We start from the raw sequence: 25,677 nt of genomic DNA, 5'->3' as shown, positions 1-25,677 counted from the left end.
GAGGGTTTTTGTTTGTTTTGGGGTTTTTTGTGAGAAAACAAAATGCTTACTGCTGACACCATCACGACATCTGGAAACTAGGAGAAATACGATCCCTGAATTTAGTGGGAGTGCATTTTACAGAAGCAATTGCAGATGGTGACTGTGTAAAAACTTCAGGGTGGAGGCTTGCACATACTACCAGAGCAAGGTGACAAAGGGCACAATCCTTACCAACTTTCCAGCACCTAGGTAAGGGCAATGCAACTCTGAGGGAGGGGAACAAACATTGCCTTACCTTGAGGAGGCCTCCGTGACTACCCCACAATAATTTTGGTTTGATAATTTTGGGGACTCTTGAACAAGAGACCATCAGTGGACCCTTTTAACTAGCAAAGGGCGGCAGTAGGACAGGCAAACCAAAGCAGCAGCCCCAAGTCCTCTGTCCAGGTTATTTTCATAAGCAAGCCAAAGCACTCCAGGTGCCAAATGCAATATTGCAAGGAAACCACATCCCAGAATTGATGATGATCTGGTTATGTCCAAATTTGGATTTTTTTCTTCGACTGAGGGCAGAAAAAGTAGAGCTGAAGGAAAGGGCAAAGAGTTGAAGATTTATTCCAACTACTGCAGAACTCCTCTGTGATCCCCTGTTGGCCTAAACCTTGGCATCTGCCCCTCCTTGCAGCTTTCTGGAGCTAGTCATGTGTTTATATGCACATTGATGTGCTCTGCTGATGGGCAGCCCAATCCTGAGCTTCCATGAGACCGCCGAACAGAGGAGGCTGGGCTAGCATGGGCGCTGGTTCAGCAGTAAGTCTCGCAGACGTGCCTTATGGCACATTTACGACAGTGTGCTCCAGCGCAAAGCTGGAGCGCTGAACTCAGGGTTGGGCTCACAGTATTCAAACCCTTAAATGGCTGCATTTTTAACAAAGTGCAGCGACATCTTGTAAGAAGCATGGTTAGTGCAACCCTTTTAAACACAAGTTCTCTTTGACAATACAGGTATAAGCGCAGTTTTCTTCATAGTAGAGGAGTGTCCACCATAGGCTTTGATCTCATTTGAAAGATATTATTTTCTTTCAGCTCGCATCATGTCTCAGACACAGGGAGTTTGTTTCACTTTATTTTATTTTTTTAATGAACTACTAACTCTCTATAAGCCTCATTTGCATTTCAAAAATAATTTGGCAGTGCAGATCTTCTTATTCACAGAAGCCTTGTTTATAATAGTGCCCTCATTTCATGACTGGGAATGTAGAATATTTACACAGAATTTATGACATGCAGTGGCATAGCTAGAAGGGGTGCAAAGCACTAGGGTCTGTGGGGGGATGCAAAGCACTAAGTTCTGCATTCGCTGTTTTGTTACCCCGCCCAGAATGGCTCGGAAGGGGAGGGAGAGGGGCCGCCTGCATGCTGTGGCGAGGCTCCTTGCAAAACTTAGTGTTTTGCACCCCATCTGGCTATGCCACTGATGACATGAACATGATCCTCCAAGGTATCTATATGTTTCTCATCTATGACAGAGGAGAGCAAATGACAGCCCAGGGGCCTGATCCGGCATCTGCACAGATTTGTCTGCCCAGTGAGTGGATCTTTTAGTTCTGCTTGGGCGCCAAGTAATATCCTCCCCATTCAGTGGACAGGGATGCTCTGGGCAGTCATGTCTGCCTGGACGTCCTGTTGCGTGGCTTTCTGGGACGCCAGGCAGACGACACAACTGCCCAGAGCATACCTGTGCTCTGAATGGGGATGACATTGTGCGGCACCTGAGCGAAACACTCGAATGCAGGCCACACAGGGATGCATTTCAGGCACACAGCACTCAAAAGTTTGAGCAGCATTGATCTAAGAGGAAATCAGTGAAACCTCATAAACTATTTTAATGTAAATTTAAAATATCACATGGAAACTCTGTTATAAGAATAAGAAATTCTTCAAAAAAAGCCTTATTCTGAAAAAGTTATTCTGAATTGGTTAAGCCATGTTCTAACCATTTAGTGCCAGGCCAATTCATTTATTTTAGTGTTTCTCTCATTGAGCTTAAAAAATAGGCTATTCGAATTAAGCTGCACCACTTGAATTATTTTACGTACGTTTTTGAAAAAAGTAAATTTCTGTAGATGCCTTCAAAATCAGTTGAACATTTGCAGGCTTTTTTGTTGTATTTGTTATTCTACTTCAGTTTATTTAAGGTGGCCTTGAGTTAACCTCAAGGCATTGGGTTGCTTTAAGGGTCCAGAAAGATGGGATAGAAATTTTTTAAAATAAAATTAAAATTTTAAAATAAATAATAAAGAAGACTTATGTTCCATCTACGGTTGTGCACTAACATTTTATTTTCAATACTGGGTGGCAGTAAAACATCAAGGGGAAAAATCATTTCAGAAGTTCTAGGCCAGGGTTCTACAAACTCTGGCCCGCGGAACAGATCTGGGATTTGGAATAAGCCTCCCCACTCATGAGCGGCAGTTACCGTTCTGCATCCCTGTACCCCGATCAGCAATTTCTTGACCAAGAAGACAGTGACTTTTGTATGCCTACTATATTTCTGTACTTCTGTGGAATATAACATGTTTGCACCGCTTGGCCTTTCATACTAGATAGCTCTAAACTTATGAAATATGAATAACATCTCAATCTCCAGTCCAGCCGACTGACCCTTCCACAAAGTGGTTCGAGAGACCTGTTAGCAGTTGGAGCACAGGTCCTTCCTCTCACTTTCCCTTTAGTTTGGTTCTTATTTGACACATCAGTACAACATCAATCCTTTTTAAATTCAATGTAGAAATACCAGCCTGCTGGGCGAGACCACTCTCACACCCATCAGCTAAACACTTTCTGACATAGGTTACCATCTTGTCTTTTAACGCATCTTGCTTTATGGCTGCATCTTGAATGTTTGGCACTCAAAGGCATTTTGTACTTCAGCATCTGGTAGATCAATTATTTAATAAGCCGTTATTTTAAAGCTTTTATGTGTTCCTGCTACAAATGCCAATTTATCATGTTCAGTCAAGGAGTGGGGGTGCTGAATAAACCCATTTGTATGTCTGTTTCTTTGTATTCTTAGCATCAGCTTGGAGTTCTCCACCAACCATGGCCGTTCCTGGTCCTTGCTTCACTCAGAATGTTTGCCAGAGATATGTGCTGGGTCTCACCTTCCTCACAGCACAGTCTATGCCTCTGAAAACTATAGTGGGTAAGGGAGCTTTCTCCCAAAATAGCACAGCGAGAGTGAATTGCTCATGATTCTGAAAACTAGTGAATAGCTCCATGTAACCACTTATCTGTGTCAAACAATGAAAAGCCACTTAAGATATTATGTTAAAGATAAGTTGTTCACCTCAGGTTGGTCTCATTCTATAAAAAACTGCCTCCTGTTTTCTGGACACAGCCTCCTGTTTTTCTTTTGTTTTCTGTTAGTCTCATATAAGTAAAAAGTTAAACACTGAGCCTCTGAGGGAGAGAGGGAGGCTGACCCCACCTCTTTCACCCAGACCCTCCCCCCTGAAATTAGCCCTTGAACATATACTTCTCTACATCTGAATGCACATAGGTTGATTAACCGTGATCAGTTTTTTTTTTCCAGTTTTTTTAGAACTGTTTCTGAAAGTCCAGTTTATGTTGCAACAATATGAAGCGATTAGAATACCTGGAAAAATGAGGTTTTTCAGTGATAATCTGCAAAAGACTCACAAGCTAAATGTAGAGGTGTGAGCAAAGTGTCACCTTGGGGAAGGGAAGGGGAAAAAGGGATGAATATGTACAAATGCAGTTACATACATATACAGGCAGTTCCCTCCCATCCATGTCTCACTTATCCGTGGTTCTCAAATTCCCCCCATCTTGCTAATGACTCACCTTTCTTCATTTGCACATGAAGAATTTGCAACTAAAGAATGCTTTTTCTTCCTTTTGCTTTGGAACAGGAAGTAGGCTGTGAGAACCTATAGCTATTAGAGGAATGCTACAGGAGGTGATAGTGAGAAAGCTAATAGGAAATCCTCTACTGTCCACTTCCTGTTAGCATTCTCACATTTGCTTCCTATAGTGATCCTGTAGCAGCTATGATTCTAGATTCTTGTTGTCTACATCCTATGCCAAAGCAAAAGAAAAAAAACTCCCTTTTGCAAAGCATTTCCAAACAAAGAGAGCATGACGGGGGGGGGGGGGGGGGTTTGAGTAGGGTTCACTGATATCTGCTGTTGCAAGTTTCCGCAGTAGCTGCAGGAGCCTATCACCTGTGGCTATAGGGGAATGCCTGTACAGCTATATCCACTCCATGTTCTCAGAGAGTTTAAACCAGTAAGCTCCTTTCACATGTTTTGTCAGTATGTATATAAAATAAAGCATCCACAGTTTGTGTAAGCTTAACATATTTTTAGCTTTAAATCAACTTGTAACTTTGAAAGCATGAGGGCTCATATGTTTGTTTCAGGTGGAATCGAATAACTATTCCCCTTCCAAATGCAGCATTAACCAAAGATACCAGGATCCGATGGAGACAAACAGGACCAATCCTTGGAAACATGTGGGCAATTGACAACAGTTAGTATTGGTCATTACCATTAGCATTATGTCTCAATAGTGCTTAATAATCTGTGATCCTTTTTAATGAATGCATTTGTACTTCCTCTTTCTTCATAGATGCATTTTGCTCTAAGGAAGGCTAATAAGAATTTCCCAAGCTAAAAGGGCTAAAGAATCTTATGAAACATGATGCAAAAAAGTGAACAGAACAGAATACAGTATTCATTGAATGGGACAATATCAATCCAGATAGTTGGTGAAAAGCATGTCTGACTGCTTATCCCTGATTTCCAGAAACAGAAACAGTTGCCAATGCATTAAAAATATTTTGTAAGTGTGAAGCACATGACCTAATGTCATGTAAAATCGCAGAAATCTGCAAGAAAACCAGGGTTTAGGGATCACCTCCAACTGCCCTTTTCTCTTGCACACAAATTGCAAACATGGGTTTATAATTATGTGTAGCCATCACCAGCTGGGCATGTTCCTAAATTCACTTTTAGACTTGTGATTATGTTTTCAAAGCATGTTTAGGAGCATGGCGAGTTTCATTTTAACTGTGGCATAGAGAGAATTCACAACCATGTCTACTCAGAAGTAAATCTCATTAGAATCAATGGGGCTTACTCCCAGAAAGGGTGGATAGGTTTGGGCTGTCACATGCCAAAAAGGGAAGGTGGCCGAGAGATGTGCTTGAACCTGTAGCTACTTTCAGTTCCTAAATCCTAGTTTAGTAGCCTCTGTTGCCAACTAGAAATACAGGTTGAATTGCACCATGCAAAATCCCTTAAGGAAACCGGAAGGGCATAATCAATGTGAACATATTTTACTGTATGGAGGGCTCTTTGTGAATAACATAGTGATATCGCTGATTTTATATTGAACATAGAAGGGGAATAAGAAAGCTGCAAATCATGCAAGGAAAGGTCCACAAAGGAATGCGAAAGTAAATTAATAACTACACCAGGAAATATGATTTCTTTTTCTGCATTCCATTATAAATTCAGGTTTACAGGCTGAAATCCCATATGTTGAATTACAAGTGGGTTTTTATGAAAAAAAAAAAAAAAAAGAGTAATTTCTGCATCAGGCTAAGAAATTTGAAAAGTGAAACACATTTCTTCCTTTAAATAGGCTGTAATCCACTCTGTAATGTTTTACAGGGAAGTCTTAAATTAGTTAAAGCTTATCAGTTCTGAAAAGCAAGATACAGAGATATGAAAAATATGTTATAATTAATTCCCACTGTTTTTGTTGTGATTCTGTTCCCTTGTTTGCGATAATCAGGGATTGTTAACTGAGAGTTTTCAAGGCAATTTTAATGCTTTTGTGTTGCTGATGGCAACATGTCAAAAATGACAAAAAGAAAACATCAAACATAACTTATTCAGGTTACTGTTATTGTTATGAAGTTGGTCTCTATGACAACTTGTAAGTGGAAGTTTATACATAAGAGAATTCTCAAAGAGTAAAAAGAGTTTGGCCACTGAATGATGCTATTAAATTAGATGAAGAATCGTGCTTTGTAATTCTTTGCTTTATAGTGGGCATTTCAAACTTACTGGGTTTTCACATATTTATTCTGAGTTATTCATATCCATAGTTGATTTAACAATCTTGGATTTTACTGATTTTTTTTTGGATTTTATGTTTTCACGAATATAGTTTCAATGTTGTATGAGTGTTTTCATTATTTTGTCCCAAAAATGGGGCTTTTGTCCCAAAAAGGTTTGTTGTCTAATTCTAGTTATAACAGTAATACTTCAATTCATGGTTGGTAAACCCCTGCTTATATATATATATTCAATTTTAAACTAATCTTTACTCTCTAATGCAGTCACATTGCTGGGATCAAAGGGAAATGCTTCATCTTGCTTGATATTCTAAATCTATATGCCTGTGTCTTGGTTTATTTTGTTTTATCTTATGCTCAACATACGATTTTTGATATAACTAGTTACTTTTCTCTGCAGTTTACATTGGGCCATCTTGTCTCAAATTCTGCTCAGGGCGAGGGCAGTGCACTAGAAATGGCTGCAAGTAAGTCTGGTAATAAATCGTTATTTAAATTAATGCTTATGCTTTGCAATCTCATCCTCTCCTTTAATGATTGTAAGGCAATGGTGAGAATTCCTGGTTTTCCCTATGTTAGAACCTTCTAACCACCTCTCCCCAAATTTTATATCCCAGAGGCTTCTTAGATGCTTTCGGGCCCAATCCTATGGAGTCACTGCCAGTGCACACTGTCACAAATGTGCCATAAGGCATGTTTGCAGGTCCTAGTGCCAGTGCTCCACCGGTGCCAGCCAAGCACTGGCCGGCACTGGGCTAGTGCCGGTGGAGCACCAGAGCTGCACCACTCAGCAGTCACACAGACTGCCAAGCAACGGAGAGGTGTGTGGGGGGAGGTTGGGAGGAGGTGTTCCGGGGTGGAGGGAGGCAGAAGGAGGTTGGGAAGGAGGCATTCTGGGGGGAAGGAGTGGGGCAGGAGGGGGGTGGAACCAGTGGAGCTTCGCTCCACTGGATCCAGAGCCTCCGTGTCGGGCTGGCCACCCGACACGAAGGTTCTAATTTCTACGCCGACCTTTGGGTCAACGTAGAATCAAGTTGTCCCATTGCGGAGCTACTTGCTTTGCCCAGGGGAAGGGAACAAAAGTTCCCTTCTCCTGAGGAGGAGGCAGTGGCTGCATGGAGCATGCTGGATGCAGCAGCGGCCATTTTTGGCACCGCTGCAGCCCAGTGCACTGGGCAGCTCAGGATTGGGCTGTCAGCCTGCTGAATCATCCTGATGCAATAGCTATTATCCTGGGATGCTGCCCTTTGCTTGAACATCTTTTCTCCAAATGACCTGTAAAAAGAACACTTGAATTTGAGCCAGTTCATTGGCCCAACAAGCACACCTGATTTCCAGATTCAGGTACACCAATATACAGCCACACAGGTAAAGCAGGGTTAATGCCCACCAGCTGTTTCAAATGGGTCAAGCATACACACACTGTGGTTTGCCCAGGACTGTCACTGCTCTTTCATGGGGGCTTGTTCGCTTAATTTATGGCAAGTGTAAAGAGCAAGTTTGGAGTAGTGTGAGCAGTTAGGGTTGAGATCACAGTCAATTAATTGGTTCAGGTTTTGTGTTTATTTTCCACTTGTCATTTAAACTATGTGCCATCCTTAACCAGTCCCTTTCACTTTTTCCCATTTGTTTTAATGCCTCATTGCTTCCATTTTTCTCTCAATTGTTTGGATTTTCCAGCCTTTTAATACACTTCCTTTTTTTTTTTACCTGCCTATTCTTACCTACCTGTTACAATTTTACCTGCCTGTCCTAAGTACACTTGGGACGGAGAGGTCTTGCCATATCTCTCAGACCATCACATTCCATTACTTTTCACTGTTGGGAAACCCTTCTCCTAGATTTTGGGGTTCTCTTTAATCTGGGAGCTAGGTTTCCCCAGGTCTGTCTGGGCTTCCTAGCTTTGAGAGTGGTAACAAACAACCTTTTCCCAGTTCACTGCTACTTTATTCAATAAGAAAAGTGACAGAGAGCCACTTTGCCCTCCTCACTTGGTGCTACCCACTGCTACTTGCAGTGTTTAGCTGAAAGTATGTTCCACTGAAATAAATTTGTTTACTTCCAAATACAGGTAGATTACCCCTTATCCAGACATCCGAAATCCAGACTTTCTTTAGGACCAATATTTTTTCTGTGCCTGACCATTTGGAAAAGCATTTAAATTGTGTTTTTTAGATCATGTACAAACTTTGCACAAACCTTGTTTCATGCTCTAAATGCACAAAATTACTAAAAATATTCCCAGATCCAGACAAATCCAAAATCTGGACCACTTCCCAATCCAAGCAGTCCAGATAATGGATACTCAACCCTAACCTATGTATGGATTTTGATATGGTGGCATAAGACTACTTTAATGGATTATAGAGTATTTGGAAAATTCTTTGGAGAAACACCAAGTTAAAGATATTTTCAAAAGAGCTAGGTATTTTGAAATGTATTTGGTATTGTGTTTGGTATGTATGAAGATCTCTTAACTTGATTCTCCCTCTTGATCTCTCCCTCACAAATGGTTCTGTTTCATTTTTATTGCAGATGTGATCCTGGCTTTTCAGGACCTGCATGTGAAATGGCCTCTCAGACCTTCCCAATGTTTATCTCAGAGAGCTTTGGCAATTCCAGGCTTTCTTCCTATCACAATTTTTACTCTATCCGTGGTGCTGAAGTCAGTTTTGGCTGTGGAGTCCTCGCAAGTGGCAAAGCCTTGGTTTTTAACAAAGATGGGAGGCGTCAACTTATTACTTCTTTTCTTGACAGCTCACAGTCCAGGTAAATAGGAATGAATGGAAACAGCATATAGAAATTACAGCAAGATCATGAACTTTCTTACCTTTGAGTAACTTTCTTGTATAGCAGGTTAAAACTCACAGTATCTGTTTTGACATAGAAATGTTATTGTACATATTTTCTAGTTGTTTAATAAACTCCATATTTAATTTTGGTTATGCAAAATAAATGTCATTTAACAAATACTTTGTAGTGCTAAGTTTCTAACACATTTGGGGCTATGTATTCTGTGCCAGAGTTTGCAAACATGCGACATTAATATCAAAAGTGAGTGTCAGAGCCAAGTGTTAATTAATTATTTATGAGGTTGTATTTATTTTGACAGCTTGTGGCAGCTGATTAGATCCATTCGATATCTCCTCCACCCCTCTGGCTCCTAATAAATAATTGAATGCAATAATGATTGGCATTTTAAAACAATATATGCCACATTGCATAGCTAGACTGAATAAACAATTTCAGTTGCACAAAGACTCCATAAATATTGTTTACCCAAGCTTGTCTAGATTTTCAAGATTAATAAAAATAATGGGCTTAGGAAGAGAGTGCTGTATAAATGGTGATTCACATGGATTCATACACTTGTTATCTAGATTCCTCCAGTTCACTCTACGAATTGGGAGCAAATCTGTCCTGAGTACCTGCAAAGCACCTGACCAACCTGGAGAAGGAGTCCTCCTGCACTATTCATATGATAATGGGATTACATGGAAACTGCTGGAGCATTATTCCTATCTTAACTACCATGAACCAAGGTAGGACAACTTTCAAGGAGACTAAAATAGTGGAGTCCCCATTATGAGGTGTTGATTAACCAGCATTCCATCCACCACCCATTTCAGATGAAACATTTGTATTTAAAAAAGATTTAGGGTTTTCCAGCACTGACATAAGGGCAGTGCAGCTCTGAGATAAGGAAACAAACATTCCCTTACTTTGAGGAGGCCTCCGTGAGTGACACCCAACTGCAGGATGCAGCATACGTCCCATTGGCACGGCTATGCCAGTGCTGGAAAGCACTGACATAAGGGGTTAGGATTGCGACATTAGGCTCCAATCCTAACCAATTTTCCAGCACTGATACATCTGCAATGCAGCCCTGAGATAAGGAAACAAATGTTTCCTTACCTTGAGGAGGCCTCCATGACTGCTCCTCACAGGATGTAGTGCACCCCCCCCCCCATTGGCACAGCAACATCAGTGCTGGAAAGTTGGGTAGGATTGGACTGTTAGACTCTAATCCTAATGTGGTCATGCACTCCAGAACTTGCATTCTGGCAGCACAAGGCCCTTTATGGAGGCACAAAAACTATACTGCTGTCATGCATTACCAAGCCACTGCCACACAGGGATTAGGGCCTTAGGGCAAATCAGCTGATTTACTTTTTTACATCTTACATCTTTTACATCTTTTTTACTTATCTCCCTGCAGGCTGCCTGGTCTCTGATGGGTCTCCTCAGACCTACTCCAGTTATTTAGCTGATGTAAGACTGAGGAGCCTCAGTTGGCGTGTTAGATGCCAAGTGGAATAGGATTTTGGTGTGCACCACTGCCATCAAGATCTTGCCCCTGGTTTGGCATGGTCCCTGCTTCTGATCCTCCCCTGAACCAGCCCTGCTGCCACCTTACCTACTCTGACAGGGTCCCAGGAACCAGTGGTGCAACCATGGGGCCTCCAGCCAGTTGTTTTGGCAGCTCCAAAGCGCACAATTGTTGCGTGGCTTTCATACCACTGGAACAGGGTTTACGCTGATAGATCACGTGATCTGTCAGTATAAGCCTAGCATTGGATTGGGCTGTTAGTGAAGTCCTGTTGGTTGTGATCCAAAGAAGCAGCATACCTATACATGTGGAACAGAGGGAATATGCCAGTACTTTATAATTTTTACAGCAGCTTCTTTCTTCTGCTAAAAATGCAAGTAACTTAAGGTGATTTAACTCTTTTCTACATGAGTTTTGTGTAAAACAGGGGTGCTCAGTACGTCGATCGCGATCCACCGGTCTATCGCGAGGCAAAATGAGTCGATCGCAGGCTTCTCTCCTGTCCACGCATCCCTGTGAGTGAGCCCCGCCCTGGGAGTGACGCTCCCTGGGAGTGAGCTCCTGTCCACGCATCCCTGTGAGTGAGCCCCGTTAACTCTACTGGGGCTGACTCGTGAGTAGACCTGGAGAGGAGCCGCTGGCAGGCTTCTCTCCCATCCACACATCCCTGGGAGTGAGCCCCGTTGACTCTACTGGGGCTGACTTACCTTTCCCCTGTTTTTGCACTGGTATGTATGGAGATCTGCCCCCCCCCCACTTCCATCTGTTGGTTCTGTGTGCAAGGGGTTTTGCACTGGTCTTGCTGTGATGTCTATATAGAGATCTTCCCTCCCCCACACCTTTCCCCTGTTTTTGCACTGGTATGTATGGAGATCTGCCTCCCCTCCCTTGTATTGGAATCGAGGAAGATCTGGTGAGGGGGTAGATGTGGTGTCAGCAGTGGCCCCTTTAAGGGTAAGGCCTGGGCATCCAGCAGAGTGTGCTGCACAGCTGCAGCCACTTGAAGGCAATAGGGCCCTCAGGGATATAAGAGCACCTGAGGCAGGAAGGGCTCCACTTATTTATGTGAGTCAGCCTTTTCCTACATGAAGATCATTAAGTCCAAGTACCATTCCACCATGACTGATGAACATTTGGAAGTGTGCTTGAGGCTGGCTGTCAGCAGCTACTGTCAGGACTATGCATCCTTGGCTGATTCACTTCAGTGCAAGTCATCAAAGTAAACTCAAGTAATTACAAAAAATGTTTATAGTTAATTATGTTGTGTTGTGCAATATTGGCTCATGTGGTTATGCAAGGTACACCAACATACATTGTACACATAAATGTTAAATGTTATGATGGTGCGAACATTGTAAAAAAACTCTGGTAGATCTCCAGGCCTTGCTGGGTTTCAAAGTAGCTCTCAAGCCAAAAAAGTGTGAGCACTCCTGGTGTAAAACTTAAGAGTCTGGTTTGTGTGAGAACTAGACTCTCATATACATGTAGCTTCTTTGGATAGTGGCCATTGTCCTTATTGGTTGTGTCAGGAATAATGTCCAGCTACACTAATTTTACTCAAGACTTTAACAGTGGATTCTAAAAGTTATATAAGTAATTCACATCTACAGTTATTATATACAAACTTCTCAGGGGAGCTTGGAATGAGAGTTCTTGCTGCTGTAATTCCTAGGTGACAAGAAATTCTGTAGTCCCTAAAAATATTGTTGTTGTTGTTATTTATGAAGGTTATTTATGAAGGTTTCTTTATGTGGTCTTTTCTGTGTGGAAGTTGTGTGTGTGTTTTTCAGTAATCTCCTTTATGTACTACTAAATGGAATACTTAAAAAAAACTTCAAAAATATTCCTTTGAATGAAGCTGTAAATTTATTTATTATTATGCCTCTGTGTTTTTACACTTGTAAAAATACGCTTCCTTTAACATTTTGAAGGCAGCGTATTATTGCCATGGCATAAGATGTCTATGCCATGATATAAGAAGAGAGTGCCAGTCCTGATGAATGTGGTAATTTACATTGATACAATGAAATTCTCTACTTCTTGATATAACCAATTTATTCTCCATTGTTGTTCTGGTGGGAGTAAGGCACAGCTCGGCATAACATAAAACTGGCAGTAGAAACATTAGATTTTCTAATGGGATATGAAAGCCCCTTAATATAAAAACTGAGGTAGGAGAGCCAATATTTATTCTTGAAGTAAATATTGTCAGCAACAGTGATGAAGACCATGAAGCAGCATTCTCACCTTGGTATCTTAATATGCACAAAAATATCAATTCGGGAAGGGGGCTCTGTGTCTGCAGATTCACTTATCCGTGGATTCAGGCCCCCTGCTTCTCCCTGCATTCTCTGGAGGCAAGGGGAGCTGTGCTCCCTTCGCCTCTGGAGGGTCACTGAGCTCTGCAGAGGCTGCTCACACCTGCCTGCAGCCTCTGCAGGCCTCAGAATGGCCATTTAGGCTGAAAAAGTAACTTCTGGTTTTTTTTTCATAAAACTGGAAATAAATGTTTTTATGCTTTTAAAAGGCATTAAGCTTTCTGGTCCTCAGAATGCATTTTAAAATTTATTACAAAGTGATATCACTCCCGGTTTTACATAAGTGACTTTTTTTGGCCTAAACGCCCATTCTGAGGCCCATAGAGGTCACAGGCGGACACAGGTCTCAGAAGACCTTCTGGAGCAAGGGGGTATCCCCAGTATCTGTGGTTTCAGCTATATGTCCAAGAAATACGAACTCATGTAAAAGTGTGGCAGTCAGTTTGCATTCGGTTATTCAATTAATAATTAATCGTATAAATAAATTGCAATTTAAGGGGCCTATGCTACTCTAAGCACCTGTACACAGAGGATTCTCCCACAGTGCAATCGGGTTCTGTTTCTCTCCTCCCCCCTCTTCCTGGGTGAACAAATAAACAGCTTTGCGAGGAATCATTATAGGGAACATGAGATTTGTGGACATATCTCCCCTATCCCCATCTAGCTTTCTGTCTCTGGACTATGCAGGTTATCTCATGAGGGGGTGCTGTGCTTGTACTCAGAGCATATCACATCCTTATTATTCTGCAGAAAAGGTGCATTTAATCTGCTGTCCTTTGACAGCAGCATTTTCCCCTCCTTGCTGAATAGCAGTGGCTTTTGAATGTTAGGTATGTATGTGCATGTGTTAAGTTCAGAACATAGACCTCTGCTGTGTGTGCACATGGTTTTTCTTAAGTAATGGTAAATCATGACAGTGATAAGGTCGCTTTTCTCCTCTGCAACAGAAAGGACATGTCAAGATTCTCCTTTTCCTTTTCATCTCTACAAATCATAGATTGACAAGAGAAGCCATTATTCGCTCAGCTTCTGAATTTTAATATTTGCATTGTTAAGGATTGGCCTTTTGAATTGATTCTGATATAAAATGTTACTGTACACTAGAATACCCATTAAAGAGTATATATGGAAAATAATAGGACAACATTTAAAATACACTTGAGTATTGCAGGAAGCATCCACAAACATGATACCATACCTCCTTCCTGCTCACAGATGTGTCATGCAAAATCGACATATACTTTTTTGCTGTATAATGTTTTCCCACATATCTTTCTTCATGTATGTATTGTGAAAAAGGAATATTCAGCCCATCTTACACTTACCTTGTACGTTGACCTGTCCTCAGTTCTTGCCTTGCAATGGTTGCAAAATGTGCTCTGACTGTACAACATGCAGTGCAATCCTAACAATGAGTTAGGCTGGTGCAAGTCCCTTGTGCCAGCCTAGGAAGGTTGCAAACGCACCGTAAAGCACGTTTGCGCCTCTTCGGGGGCAAGCCGTACCAGCGCACAGAGGGTGAATCCAGCCTCTGTGGTGGCTTGCAGGACAAGTCTTGTGTCAGCTGAGCTTGGCTGACGCAAGGCTATGGGGTGGGCAGGGAGGAGGCAGGAGGGGGATGTTCCGGAGCAGGCGGAGGGTGGTCCCAGGAACAGGTGGAGAGCAAGAGACACGGCTGGGATCTGGCTGTTATGCTGGATCCCAACCCCCATTCCTGAGCAGCATGGAGTGGCTCCAATCCACTCCACTCTCCTCGAACTTGTGCCACCTCCTGAGGTTGCGCAAGTCTGAGGAGACCCCTTACCTTACCTTCCCCTTTTCCCTTACCTTCAAGTGAGCCACTTTGCAGCCCTATCTCATGCTGGATTCAGCGCAAGTCTCCTGGCCTGCCTGTTCCAGTGCAAGATAGGATTGTGCACTTAGTGTGCAGCCAGAAGTGTTGGTCGGAAGGCCTGTGCTTTCCCACCCTGTCTTCACTTCTCCCACCATTGGCTGATGGAGGTAAGTGAACGGAAGAAGTGTGAGGGGTGGTAGGAGGGCGAAACAGGCAGGGTGGGGTGGGGGAGGGTAGGGGGAGGATGGATGGATCAGTTTCCAGGAGGGGCAGGGTCAGTGGCAGCCGCACCCCTTTCCCTGGCCCAATCCTGTGATGTGGGACGACACAGACTTATGATAGCAAAATAGCTATTGCAGGTCCAAGTAGATTTGTCTGTGCTGTGGAGGTTTACCTCCTGGTAAGGGTATAATTTTTCCCTTACCTAGAGGAGACCTCTGCTCTTGCCCCCCAACATAGGATGCAGCAGTCATCATTTTAGCGCTGCTGCATCAACAGGGGGTGAAAAAGTTAGGATTGGGCTCTTAATGTCATTATCAATCCAAGATCTTGCGAATCTGTTCTCACAGTCCATTCTTCTCTTGAAAAACCTACTTGTGCAAATCCTCTTTGTTCCTTATTTCCAGCTGAGAGGGATTTTAGCATCAACATTTGCTGAAAAGGAAATTTGCTGTCATATTGAATAGAATGTAATGTTGAACAGAATTATATTTCATGGTACAATTTGAATCATTAGATTTTAGCAGTCAAACCTTGGTTCCAGATACTCCTTCTTGTTCCTGAGAACCTCTCATTTTGGTTTAGATGTATTTTTTTCAGTTTTTCCAACATCACCTGCTCTGTTGCGCCATTCTGCTTCTTTCTGCTAATCAGTTAGCACATTCTACAAAAATCTCTGTGACATCACAAGATGCTTTGAATGCGTTTATTAAACTTCACAAAAACAGCTTAGCAAGCACTTTTTAGCATGCTATTTTCTGCCGTGAGTGATGATACAAAGCGGTTTTGCACATCTAGGAAGAATCAAGGCATGTGCTGTCGCTCTTTGATTCTTCTGCATCGAGGAAGAATCAAAGAGCAACAGCACATGCCTTGGGTAATCATAAAGCCCAAACAAGGAAGAAAGCAAGAATGTGATGTTAAATGTATGAATTGATTTTTCCAGTCACTTGGTATAGCAGCTTATTTACAGATTTTCTTTGAAGAAAAAGATGGGGGAGGGACAGACAGGCTCAGTAGGAATGCACTAAAAACACCTTTGCCAGTCCTTAATTGTACGTTGATGGAGACAAATGCTCCTTATGCTGTCCTGTCTCACATCTCACCTTGTGTGTTGCATGTGGGCATCTGGTGTTATTGATTTATGGAACGTTCACGAAGATGTCATTGCCATGGCAATTAATGTATGCTCCCTGTGGCTGTGTACTGTAATTGCTCCTGGAAATTCGATATTATTCTTAATTTTCTTCACAGTTTGTCAAGTACAGGTTTTGTTGTCACAGCTGCCATGAAGAATCAAGTGGCCTGGAAGATTGTGGAAGGCTCATGGGACTGGCTCACAAAAGAAATGTACAGGCAGTACAAAACTGCACACAATCTCTTTGCCTGAAGAGATTAATTTATGTTTAGAAATGAGTATTTCCAAGCAATTGTTAGTGGCTGGATGCATGAGTACACATGAAAACATATGTAAAACTAAATTTACAATTAAATATAAAATCTCCACAGATTATATCATTTAATCAGGCAGAAGTGTGTGCCATATATACAACCAAATACACCGGGCAGATTTAAAGTTGATATGAAAAGATTTATATATTCTCTCCCAGTCTGAGGGCTAAATTACATATATACGCTGACCCCTTTATATCTTTCCCCAATGGTGTTTGTTTTCTTTTAACTGAAAAACAACCTGAAAAATTGCAGAAAAGTGGCAGGGGAAGTAACTGCTTAACCCAGTGCTTTTCAACCTTTTTCATCTCACGAAACACTGACACTGCTGCTCCTGCACTCCAGGGGCTTTCCTGGGCCTTAAAATACCTTATATGGCATTAAAAAAATCACTTCTGGTTTCCCAAGGGAAACCAGAAGTAGTGCTTTTTGTTTTTTGTTTTTGCCTAAAAGGCCATTCTGTGAAGTCAGCAGAGGCAGCGGGTGGACACATGCTGCCTCTTTGGCTTCAGAAAGCCCTCCAGAAGCAACCACAGCTCCAATACCCTCCAGAGGGCTCAGATGGGGCCAATAGTGGATTTAATTATCCGTGAAATTCAGCTTCTGTGGGGGGGGGGGGATTCCAGAACAAATTCCCTGCGGATACCACTTGTATCATAGAACTCCATTTGGCTCTGAAGGCACAGGTTACTACAGGTTCATGTTCCTAGGCATGAATGTGAGGGATCTTTGAACACGGGCTTATGATGCACCTACATAGTATATTGACACATTTGGATCTAGATAGGGCTTTAGCATTAATCTATGGTCACTTTTGGAAAATTCCACCCTGCATGTGGCTTTTTATGGGGAAGAAGGAAGGGGAAAGAAGATAGCTAAAAACCTTTTTTTTTTTAACCAAGTCTGGGCTTCATGCTTTCCTGGCACTAACTCTGGGTAAAAAGAGGCTTATCTGGTGCCCCAGTGAGAAAAGAAAGTTCTGTAACAGCCCTCAGGGGATGTTCTGTAGTTGGAATTCTGTTTCAGACATGGCAATTGGTATTGCTTATCTGTCCTGATATGAAATGATAGCTGTCAAATCTGCCTAAAACCTTTGCACTGCCATTTGTGTGAAACTATAGAATCTTTGTAACCATCAAGATCCCTTGCTGCACAAGGGGTGCTATTTCCTTGTTGATTTGTACTAGTCTCCTACAGAGCCATAATAAAAGTCAAGGCTGCATGTAAACATTCACAAATGATAGAGCTGACAGCAGATCCAGTATAATACTGAAATGTGAGCTGTAAACCAGGGGCACTCCTGGTTCTACTCTTACTTGAGCCATCACTTTGAGCAAGCCACTATCTCTGTTTGGTCCCCCCCCCCCATCTGCAATACGGGAATAATAATAATAATAATAATAATAATGACTCACCTTGTAGAGTTGTTGTAGGGATTACTAAGGCTGGAATCCTATATACACTTTCCTGGGAGTAAGTGCCATTGATTATAATGAGACTTACTTCTGAGTAGACAGGCATAGGATTGGGCTCTAAGATAACGTATGCAAACTGGTTTGACCATGATATATACAAAAGTGTATACATTTCTTTGCACTGTAAATATCATGTTCCCAGTGGAATCCAGTTCAGTCTGTCTCAGTCTATAGACTATATCTTACCACAATAATTTATTGCTTTTCAGTTACCTCTTGAATGGGTTCCAGTCACCTTCTGCTTGTGATAGACTCTTAATTCTTTCAATTTGCTTTAAAATTATACAAAATTTTCTGTCTATCATTCAACTTTGGCACTTGTCTCTTTCGCATTTCCCCCACTCTACCGCTGCTTTTCATTTACTTATGGCTCAATCCAATCCATTTTCAGAATGCATGTTCTGCCTGCACATACTGTCACAAAAGCACCATAAGCGATTTTGCTACTGTGGCCATTTCAGTAAAGTCATCTGTTTCTTTCTAAAGGATAATTTCAGTGGAACTACCAGAAGATGCAAGACAATTTGGCATTCAGTTCCGATGGTGGCAACCATATCATTCTGCTCAAGGCGAAGACGTGTGGGCTATTGATGAAATCATCATGACTTCTGTACTTTTCAACAGCATCAGCCTAGACTTCACTAACCTGGTGGAAGTTACTCAGTCTCTTGGATTTTACTTGGGAAATGTTCAACCATACTGTGGCCATGACTGGACACTTTGGTGAGTAATGAATTTTTGTCTTTTTACTGTGGTTAATTTTGAGAGAAAAAGTTGTAGTCCTATAACATACCTTCTTGGTATGACAGCCTTTCGATTCTATAGAGCTAAGTTTTGAGTAAATGTAAATTTACTTAGGGTACAGCTACAAAGTGCATGTGAAAAGCATTATAGAATTACTTTTTCTGTGTATCCAAATAAGTGCTGGAAAGTGCTAATTAATTTATGCGGTTGACTCTCTTCCTAGTCCTTGTTCATTAGAATATTCCCCTGGGCACACAACATGAACAACAGTGTGTTCATTGACCTGTATGTAATGAGGAGTAAATTTTACACTGCTGTGCAGTGTGATTTATGCTTGCTGATGAGAGTGTGCTCACATGGTTCCTTTGCCTGCAACATGTTGAAGTTTATCCTTAACTGATCACAGATGTAAATTAAAGAACAATTAGCTGCTCTGATTTCCTTTAGATACAGTAATTAATTCATGCAAATTAAGGATGGGAGGTGGAATATAATATGATTAGAAGACATATTAACTACGCAATTAATAAAGGGTTATCTATGTTCTGCACCTATTTGGTCTCTTGTATTCAGCAGAAACCAAGGGGTGAGAGTTAAAAAGAAGGAAAACCTCTAAGGCATACTGACATCCAGTTAAGCACATGCTTAACACTGTCTCACTGAAATAAATGCATTTTCAAAATGCTTAATTTTGGCATGAGTGCACCCAGTGATTTTCTGATTCAAGCCATAGAATAGTCTCTGTCTAGAAAATCCAATAGTCCCTGCTTATAAATGTCTGTATATGCAACCATGCATAAAAACTGACTTTGCCAACATAGCCATAGTGACAACTTCCAGAGAGGCTGCTGTTTTACAGCCCAGTCCTATTGGACTAAGTCTCCAGTGGAATGTGTGTTCTGCTGGTAGCAGCTGCTGGAAAGCCACTGTAAAGCATGAACTGGCAGCATGAACTGGCAAGCTGCAAGAGCACTGGTGGGAAGGCCAGAGCCTTCCTGCCCATGTCAGTGAATCCAGGAGGACCCACCAAGGCAGGTAAGATTGCAGCAGAGGCAGGGAGGGGTGGGGAAGAGCAGAACTAGGGTGGGGAGGGGGCAAAACTGTATGGGAAGGGGGAAGGGGCAGGGAGGCTGCAGAAAGGGGTCGATCTGGCAGCGATGGCATTTGTATCCTTAGGCAACAGCATCCTTGGACTTGTTCCAGCAAAATTGCTGACATGGTTCCAAGGAGACTTATTGCACAGTATGAGGCTTATGGAGGGGAAAGAGGATTTAAATCCCCTTTCCCTTCCAAAGTCTGCCGCTTCCCCCCTCCCCAGATAGCGTTCGTCTCTTTTGGGAATGGATAGGATTGGGCTATTAGAGCCCAATCCTGAGCTGCCTGGGGTGCACGGCTACGGTGGCACCAAAAATGGCTGCCACCACATCCTGTGCACCCAAGGCAGCCACCGGACTTTCGTCCCCTTCCCCCAGGTAAGCGCAGTAGCCCCACAATGGTAAAAGCCTCCATGTTGGGTGGTAAGCCCAACACGGAGGTTTTGGATCTGGTGGAGCAAAGGAGATAGACCAGAGCCTCCCCAATTCCTCCCCCCAGCACGCCTCCCCCCTGCCCTCTCCCTGCCTCCCCCTCCCCATCACGTCTCCTCCCCACTCTCTCTCTCTGCCCGCCTCCCCCTCCCCAGAATGCCTCTCCCCACACCCCTGCATTACTCTCCACTGCTCGGTGGTCCATGCGATGCCAAGTGGCGGAGGCCGAGCACCCACCCTGTGCTAGCCCAGCACTGCGCTGGCACAGGCGCTCACCCAACGTTAGAGTTCACAAACGTGCCGTAAGGTGCATGCCGGCAGTAAGCTGGTGCTCAGAGCTCAGGATTGGGCTCTTAGTCTCTTGCAGCAAAAACAAAGTAGAACATTAGGACTTGGTTAGTTTTTAATGTACTTAAGACACTTTGTTTTGGTATCTTATTCCACTGAAACCACTGGTGATACTGCAGGTGGTAACTTGTGTCAGCTTAAGAGGTGAAGGAAGTGTTTGTCATGCAGTACTGTCTTCATCCCATTGATGAATTGTACTCCATATCGAGGTTGTGTCAGTGTAGCTTGCTGCGTGGCGCCTAAAACATCTATAGGATGAGGTTCAGTGAACTGTTCCTTATATTGCACTAGTTATCCTGTTACAGCAGGTTTTATGCATCTCATGAGCTTTATAGGAGGTATGCTGTGCTAGTCATAGTGGCTGTTGCTACCACAGAAGCACCAACCCACACTGCTATGTGTGACATCCTGGGCCACCCCACAGTGCAACACAGCAACCCATTGTGATATTGTAGCATCAGATCAGTAGTTGCGTTCTATCCATAAGGCTTACTTGCCAGAGCATCAAACTCATTACATTCAGTACGTTGTAAAAATTGTAAAATGCAGCAACAGAACACAGAACGGAAGTGTTCCCTTTGTTTATTTGTATAAATAAATAATCATTTTTAGTCTATCTCTTTCCACTTGGATATTATCAACAGATTAATTTCCTATGAGTTTCAAGAATTCCTGTGACAAGAATATGTATTAGTGAGACTCCTTTGAACACAGAATGATCTGGAGTGGGAATAGGGGTCCACCAGAAAGCAAAAAAAAAAAAAAAAAATTGAGCTTACAAGATTACTTTGAATGAATGGGTTTTTAAATCTTTAAGGTTGTTTTTTTTTTAAAACTGTGATAATGCTTCTGAGGAAATATACATAGGATCAAGCTGCACAAATTTGGCCATATGTTCTTTCACACTGTAGCCTAATTATTTTAGAGTTCAATCCATTCTTCCTCCCACCATTGCAATGGCGCCAAAAAGGCTACCAGGGCACCTTGCTGTGAGGAGGACAGTTGTGGGGGTCAGCCTCCGCAGCACATGGGGTTTACTTGGACCTGTGCTAGCTAAATAGCTGGCATGTGGACCCACACTGTGGGGTCAGGGAAGGCTGTTAGGATTCTGTGGCCACTGCAGCCACCAAATCCACCCCTTTCCTGGATCTGACCCACCCATCCCCTGCCCCTGTCACTGGCCCATTCTACCGTACCCCACTCTTCTGCTTTTCCTACCATCATGCATGCTCCGGCAGGCAGTAGGAGAGCTGGTAGGAGAGCGGGTGACATAGGCAGGAAGGTACCAGCATTCCCACCAGCATCCCCGGCAGTATGCTGAGTAGCATCCTGCCAGAATGCCTTTTACAGCTGACCCTGGCTGCTATATAGAAGTTAATGCTAGTTGGATGTGGATGGTAAGTATAGGATTGGGCCATTACTGAAACAGATCAGGGTGATGTAATAGCAGCGGAACCTGAATGGAGTGATTCAATTATAGTGAGCCACGTTTCAGTTACTTGGAAGATTTTTATTTCATAACATATGAAAATTTTGCCTATCAATTTGCATATGAATATTGCATTAGTTTTATGTTTATGTATCGGTATTACTAACGCATTAGGACTGGTATGGTGAAAAGTTATTTTTCATTAATAGTTAGCATCTGTTCAAATAAAGTTGAAAAGAATTAAATTTGTGCATTAAGGTTTAAAGCATGATGGCAACAGTTTGATTTATCAAACATTTTCCTCTACCGTGGATTTAGTTTGTATAGAAAAATTAACTTTGAGAAACTGCAATCATAGTGATTATGGGGAAAATGGTAAATAATGGTAGTGCCCCCTTCCCCCAGGGCATGAAAAACCAAGATCCAGACTTTATTAACATACACATTTTAAACATTCTGATTTGACTTTCTGATCATCTTTCCAACTGAAAGGCGTTGACTTGGCTGTGAGAACAACATAGAATGTGCTCTGGCAGTGATAATGAGGCTGTTGAAACTGCATTAACCACTTTAATAGGGACAGTGGAAGTACTCACTGCTCATTAAAATGAAACAAACTGTTTGGGCTCAAACTGTTTGCATCATTTTACTCGGAATTGGAATGAAAGGCCTTTAATGCCATTGTTGTCCCTCCATTCTCATAAGATTGGCATATGTAGGTGTGGGGTTATTTTGTTTATGAGTGGGTTTCTTTGTGTGTTTTAGATTGATGGCAAGGTAAAAGTTTTCTTTGATATTTTCCCCCTGTTCTATGCTTATATGATGTTTTTCTCCCTTATCACCCAAACCAGAAATCAGTGTTAATTACTCAGCAGCATTTTCTTAATGTTGATTCTTTCCTGCATTGAATCAGACAGAAAAGCAATGTGAACATTCAAATGGTTGGGCCATATAAGTAGTCCTCAATAAGGTTTGTGAGATGTGAACTGTTCCCTTCACTGACCTTGTTTCTCTCAAGGGAAATTTTTAACTTATCTCGGGTCTGCGCAAGTGGCTGGTACTTAAATTAATTATTGTTGGCCTCTCCCAGCTGTGAGTCCATTTGCTTCTCATTTTCTAACTCATGACTTTCTATGAGCATGGTTTGCTATGGCATGGAGAGTGCTCTCTTGGGAAAACTCTGACAATTGCTTTTTATTAGAAGAACTGTAGTCAATATGCTATAAATCATTTTACACCATGTCGTCTTAAAGCACAATTTCAGGAGAGGAAAAAGATGTCTCTAATTATCTGGTGGGTCTCTCTTTGTAGATATGAATTTGTAAACCAGAATCTCTTTCTGCTTCAAGCTTTTTATTTAAGTTCCAACATTTATAAAATGTCTTATAGAAGAAATGACAGATATACCTTCTGATATATTTCTTGTCCTTTCAGCTGTTTGAGAGTTGCAAATTAACTCAAACAATAAAATAACTGTTGCATTAATTTTAACGTGATACCTGAGACTAGTATTTGGTTCTTCATTTTATAATAGGCATATGAAGGTATGACTTAAGATTTTAGAGTCATGATGGAATTATTCCCAACTGTTTTCTTTAAGTGGAAAGCCATTTATTCACATTAAAGATCATGGGACATTTACATGGAAGTAAAGTGACTTCATAAAAATATATTACAATAAGAAAAGGGGGGGGGGCAAAACTGCCCAGAAATCAGATCTGCTCACCTAGTGCATCTCATACCTGCAATCCATGTCACCGTATATCTTCAGTTCACATTGATGGGCTGGGACACCTCTCTTAACATGGAAAAGCTACAGTATTTGGGGCTCTTTGGTCTAGAAAAGAGGCACCTGAGGAGGGACGTGATTTGAGACATACAAAATTATGCAGGGAATGGATAGAGTGATGCTCTTTTCCCTCTCCCATAACACCAGAACCAGGGAACATCCATTAAAATTGAGTGTTGGAAGCATTAGGGACAGGCAAAAGAAAATATTTCTTTACCCAGCGTGTAATTAGTCTGCGGAACTCCTTGCCACAGGAAGTGGTGATGGCATCTTGCCTAGATACCTTTAAAAGGGGATTGGACAAATTTATGGAGGAAATGTCCATCATGGGTTTCAAGTCTTGATAGGTATGTGCAAGCTCCTGATTTCAGAAGTAGACCATCTCGGAAAGTTTACTCGTTTTCCATCTTGTTCTTTATTTTCCCCCACTTCTTTGTTTAAGGACATGTGTGAGCATCCCGTTAAAATAACAAATGACCTGTAGAAACTTACATGCAAGAAGATGATGCTGTTGAATGGAAATGTCATACAAGTATAAATCTTGTACGCTATTATAAATTTTATTATAGAACGATAAAAGTGTTGGTATTAAATATGTGATTAGAACATACTGGTGTGGAATCTGCTTTTGTACATCATTTGAGATGTGGTAGCATCTCAGCTCCAAAGGGCCCTAAATGAAGCAGATTATCTGGATCCTTCTCAGTCTGGCTTTTGGAACAGAGATGGCCTTGGTTGCCCTGATGGGTGACCTACCTACACCAAAGGCTGGAAAGTGCATCCTTACTGGTCCTTTCAGACATTTCAGCAGCTTTCAACTCCATCTACCATGGTGTTCTTCTGGGACAGTTGGCTGATTTAGGGGCACCATTTTGTGGTGGTTCCTTTTCTTTTTGGCCGATAGATCCCAGATGGTGGTAGTGCAGGACTCCTGCTAGTTGCCTTGGCCTTTGGGGTATGAGGTGCCATAGGGTTCCATACTGTCCCCCATGTTATTTAATATCTTTATGAAACCTCTGGGAGAGGTCATTTGGTGAGTCGAAGTTGGGTGCCATTTGTGTGCTGATGACATTCAGCATGCAACAAGCTAAAGTTAAATCTGGACAAGTCAGAAGTCCTCTTGGTTCAGAAATCCAAGATACAGGTACTGGACTATTGTCCTGCTCTGAATGGGGTTGCACTATCCCTGAAAATGAAACAGCTTGGGGGTAATCCTGGACCCACAGTTGCTCCTGTGGACAGAAGTGCCTTTGCTCAGCTTTGGCTAATCTGCCAGTTGTAGCCATATCTCCCTCAGTCGTATCTGGCCACCATGGTCCATGCCATGGTGACATTCAAGATTAGATTATTGTAATGCGCTCTATGTGGGGCTGCCGTGAAGATTGTTCAGAAGTTGCAACTAGTGAAGCATATAGCAACTGTTGTGGTTGCTGGAGGTCAGCGGTTTGACCTCTGTCAAACAGAGACAGTGCAGAGTCTCTGCACTGGCTGCTGGTTCATTTCTGGGCCCAAGCAACTGGTTTTGATCTTGAAAACCCTTTACGGCTTGGGACCAGCGTATCTGAGAGACCACCTTCTTCTGTACAGTCCGATCTTGTTCTCTTTGGTATCTGAGAGGGCCCTTTTGGTTGTGCAGCCATTGAGAGAGGCCAGGGGGATGGCGGCTGGAAATTGAATGAATGAACTCTCTTATCAGGATGTCCACTCATGATAATCAAAACAGTTCATGGCTAATCCACTAAGAGCCCAATCCTATCCAACTTTCTAGTGCTGATGCAACCATGCCAACCGGGCATGCATCACATCCTGTGGTGGAGGGGCAGTCACAGAGGCCTCTTCAAGGAAAGGGAACATTTGCTCCCTTACCTTGGGGCTGCATTGTGGTTGCATCATCACTGGAAAGTTGAGTAGGATAGGGTCCTAAATGCAGAAGAGCACTTTAGTACTCTGATGCAGTGGGTTCTGATTCTGAATATCATGCAGAACATTATCTGATACTGGGCAGAACTAGATACTAGGCCCTAGTCTAAATGGGCAATGATTGTTTCTGTGACACAGTAGATGTGCATAATGTCTCACAGACAGATATCTAAGTATATTGGATATACATTAATACTGTAAT

The 25,677-nt window shown here is 42.3% G+C and overlaps 1 protein-coding gene across 1 annotated transcript in view; it reads left to right on the top strand.

The window, feature by feature from the left end:
- The window catches only part of RELN (reelin), a 366,138-nt gene that overhangs the window by 221,387 nt on the left and 119,074 nt on the right, over positions 1–25,677 (top strand). Inside the window, exons 15-20 of the mRNA XM_066633734.1 lie at positions 3,059–3,187; positions 4,427–4,536; positions 6,492–6,558; positions 8,627–8,860; positions 9,472–9,633; positions 18,206–18,442. Of these exons, the coding sequence (XP_066489831.1) occupies positions 3,059–3,187; positions 4,427–4,536; positions 6,492–6,558; positions 8,627–8,860; positions 9,472–9,633; positions 18,206–18,442 (939 nt within the window). The remainder of the gene's footprint in view (positions 1–3,058; positions 3,188–4,426; positions 4,537–6,491; positions 6,559–8,626; positions 8,861–9,471; positions 9,634–18,205; positions 18,443–25,677) is intronic.

The sequence above is a fragment of the Tiliqua scincoides genome, chromosome 7 (assembly GCF_035046505.1).
Source record: "Tiliqua scincoides isolate rTilSci1 chromosome 7, rTilSci1.hap2, whole genome shotgun sequence".
NCBI lineage: Eukaryota > Metazoa > Chordata > Lepidosauria > Squamata > Scincidae > Tiliqua > Tiliqua scincoides.
The sequence above is the reverse complement of the archived record's forward strand: the minus strand, read 5'-3'. Positions and strand labels throughout refer to the sequence as shown.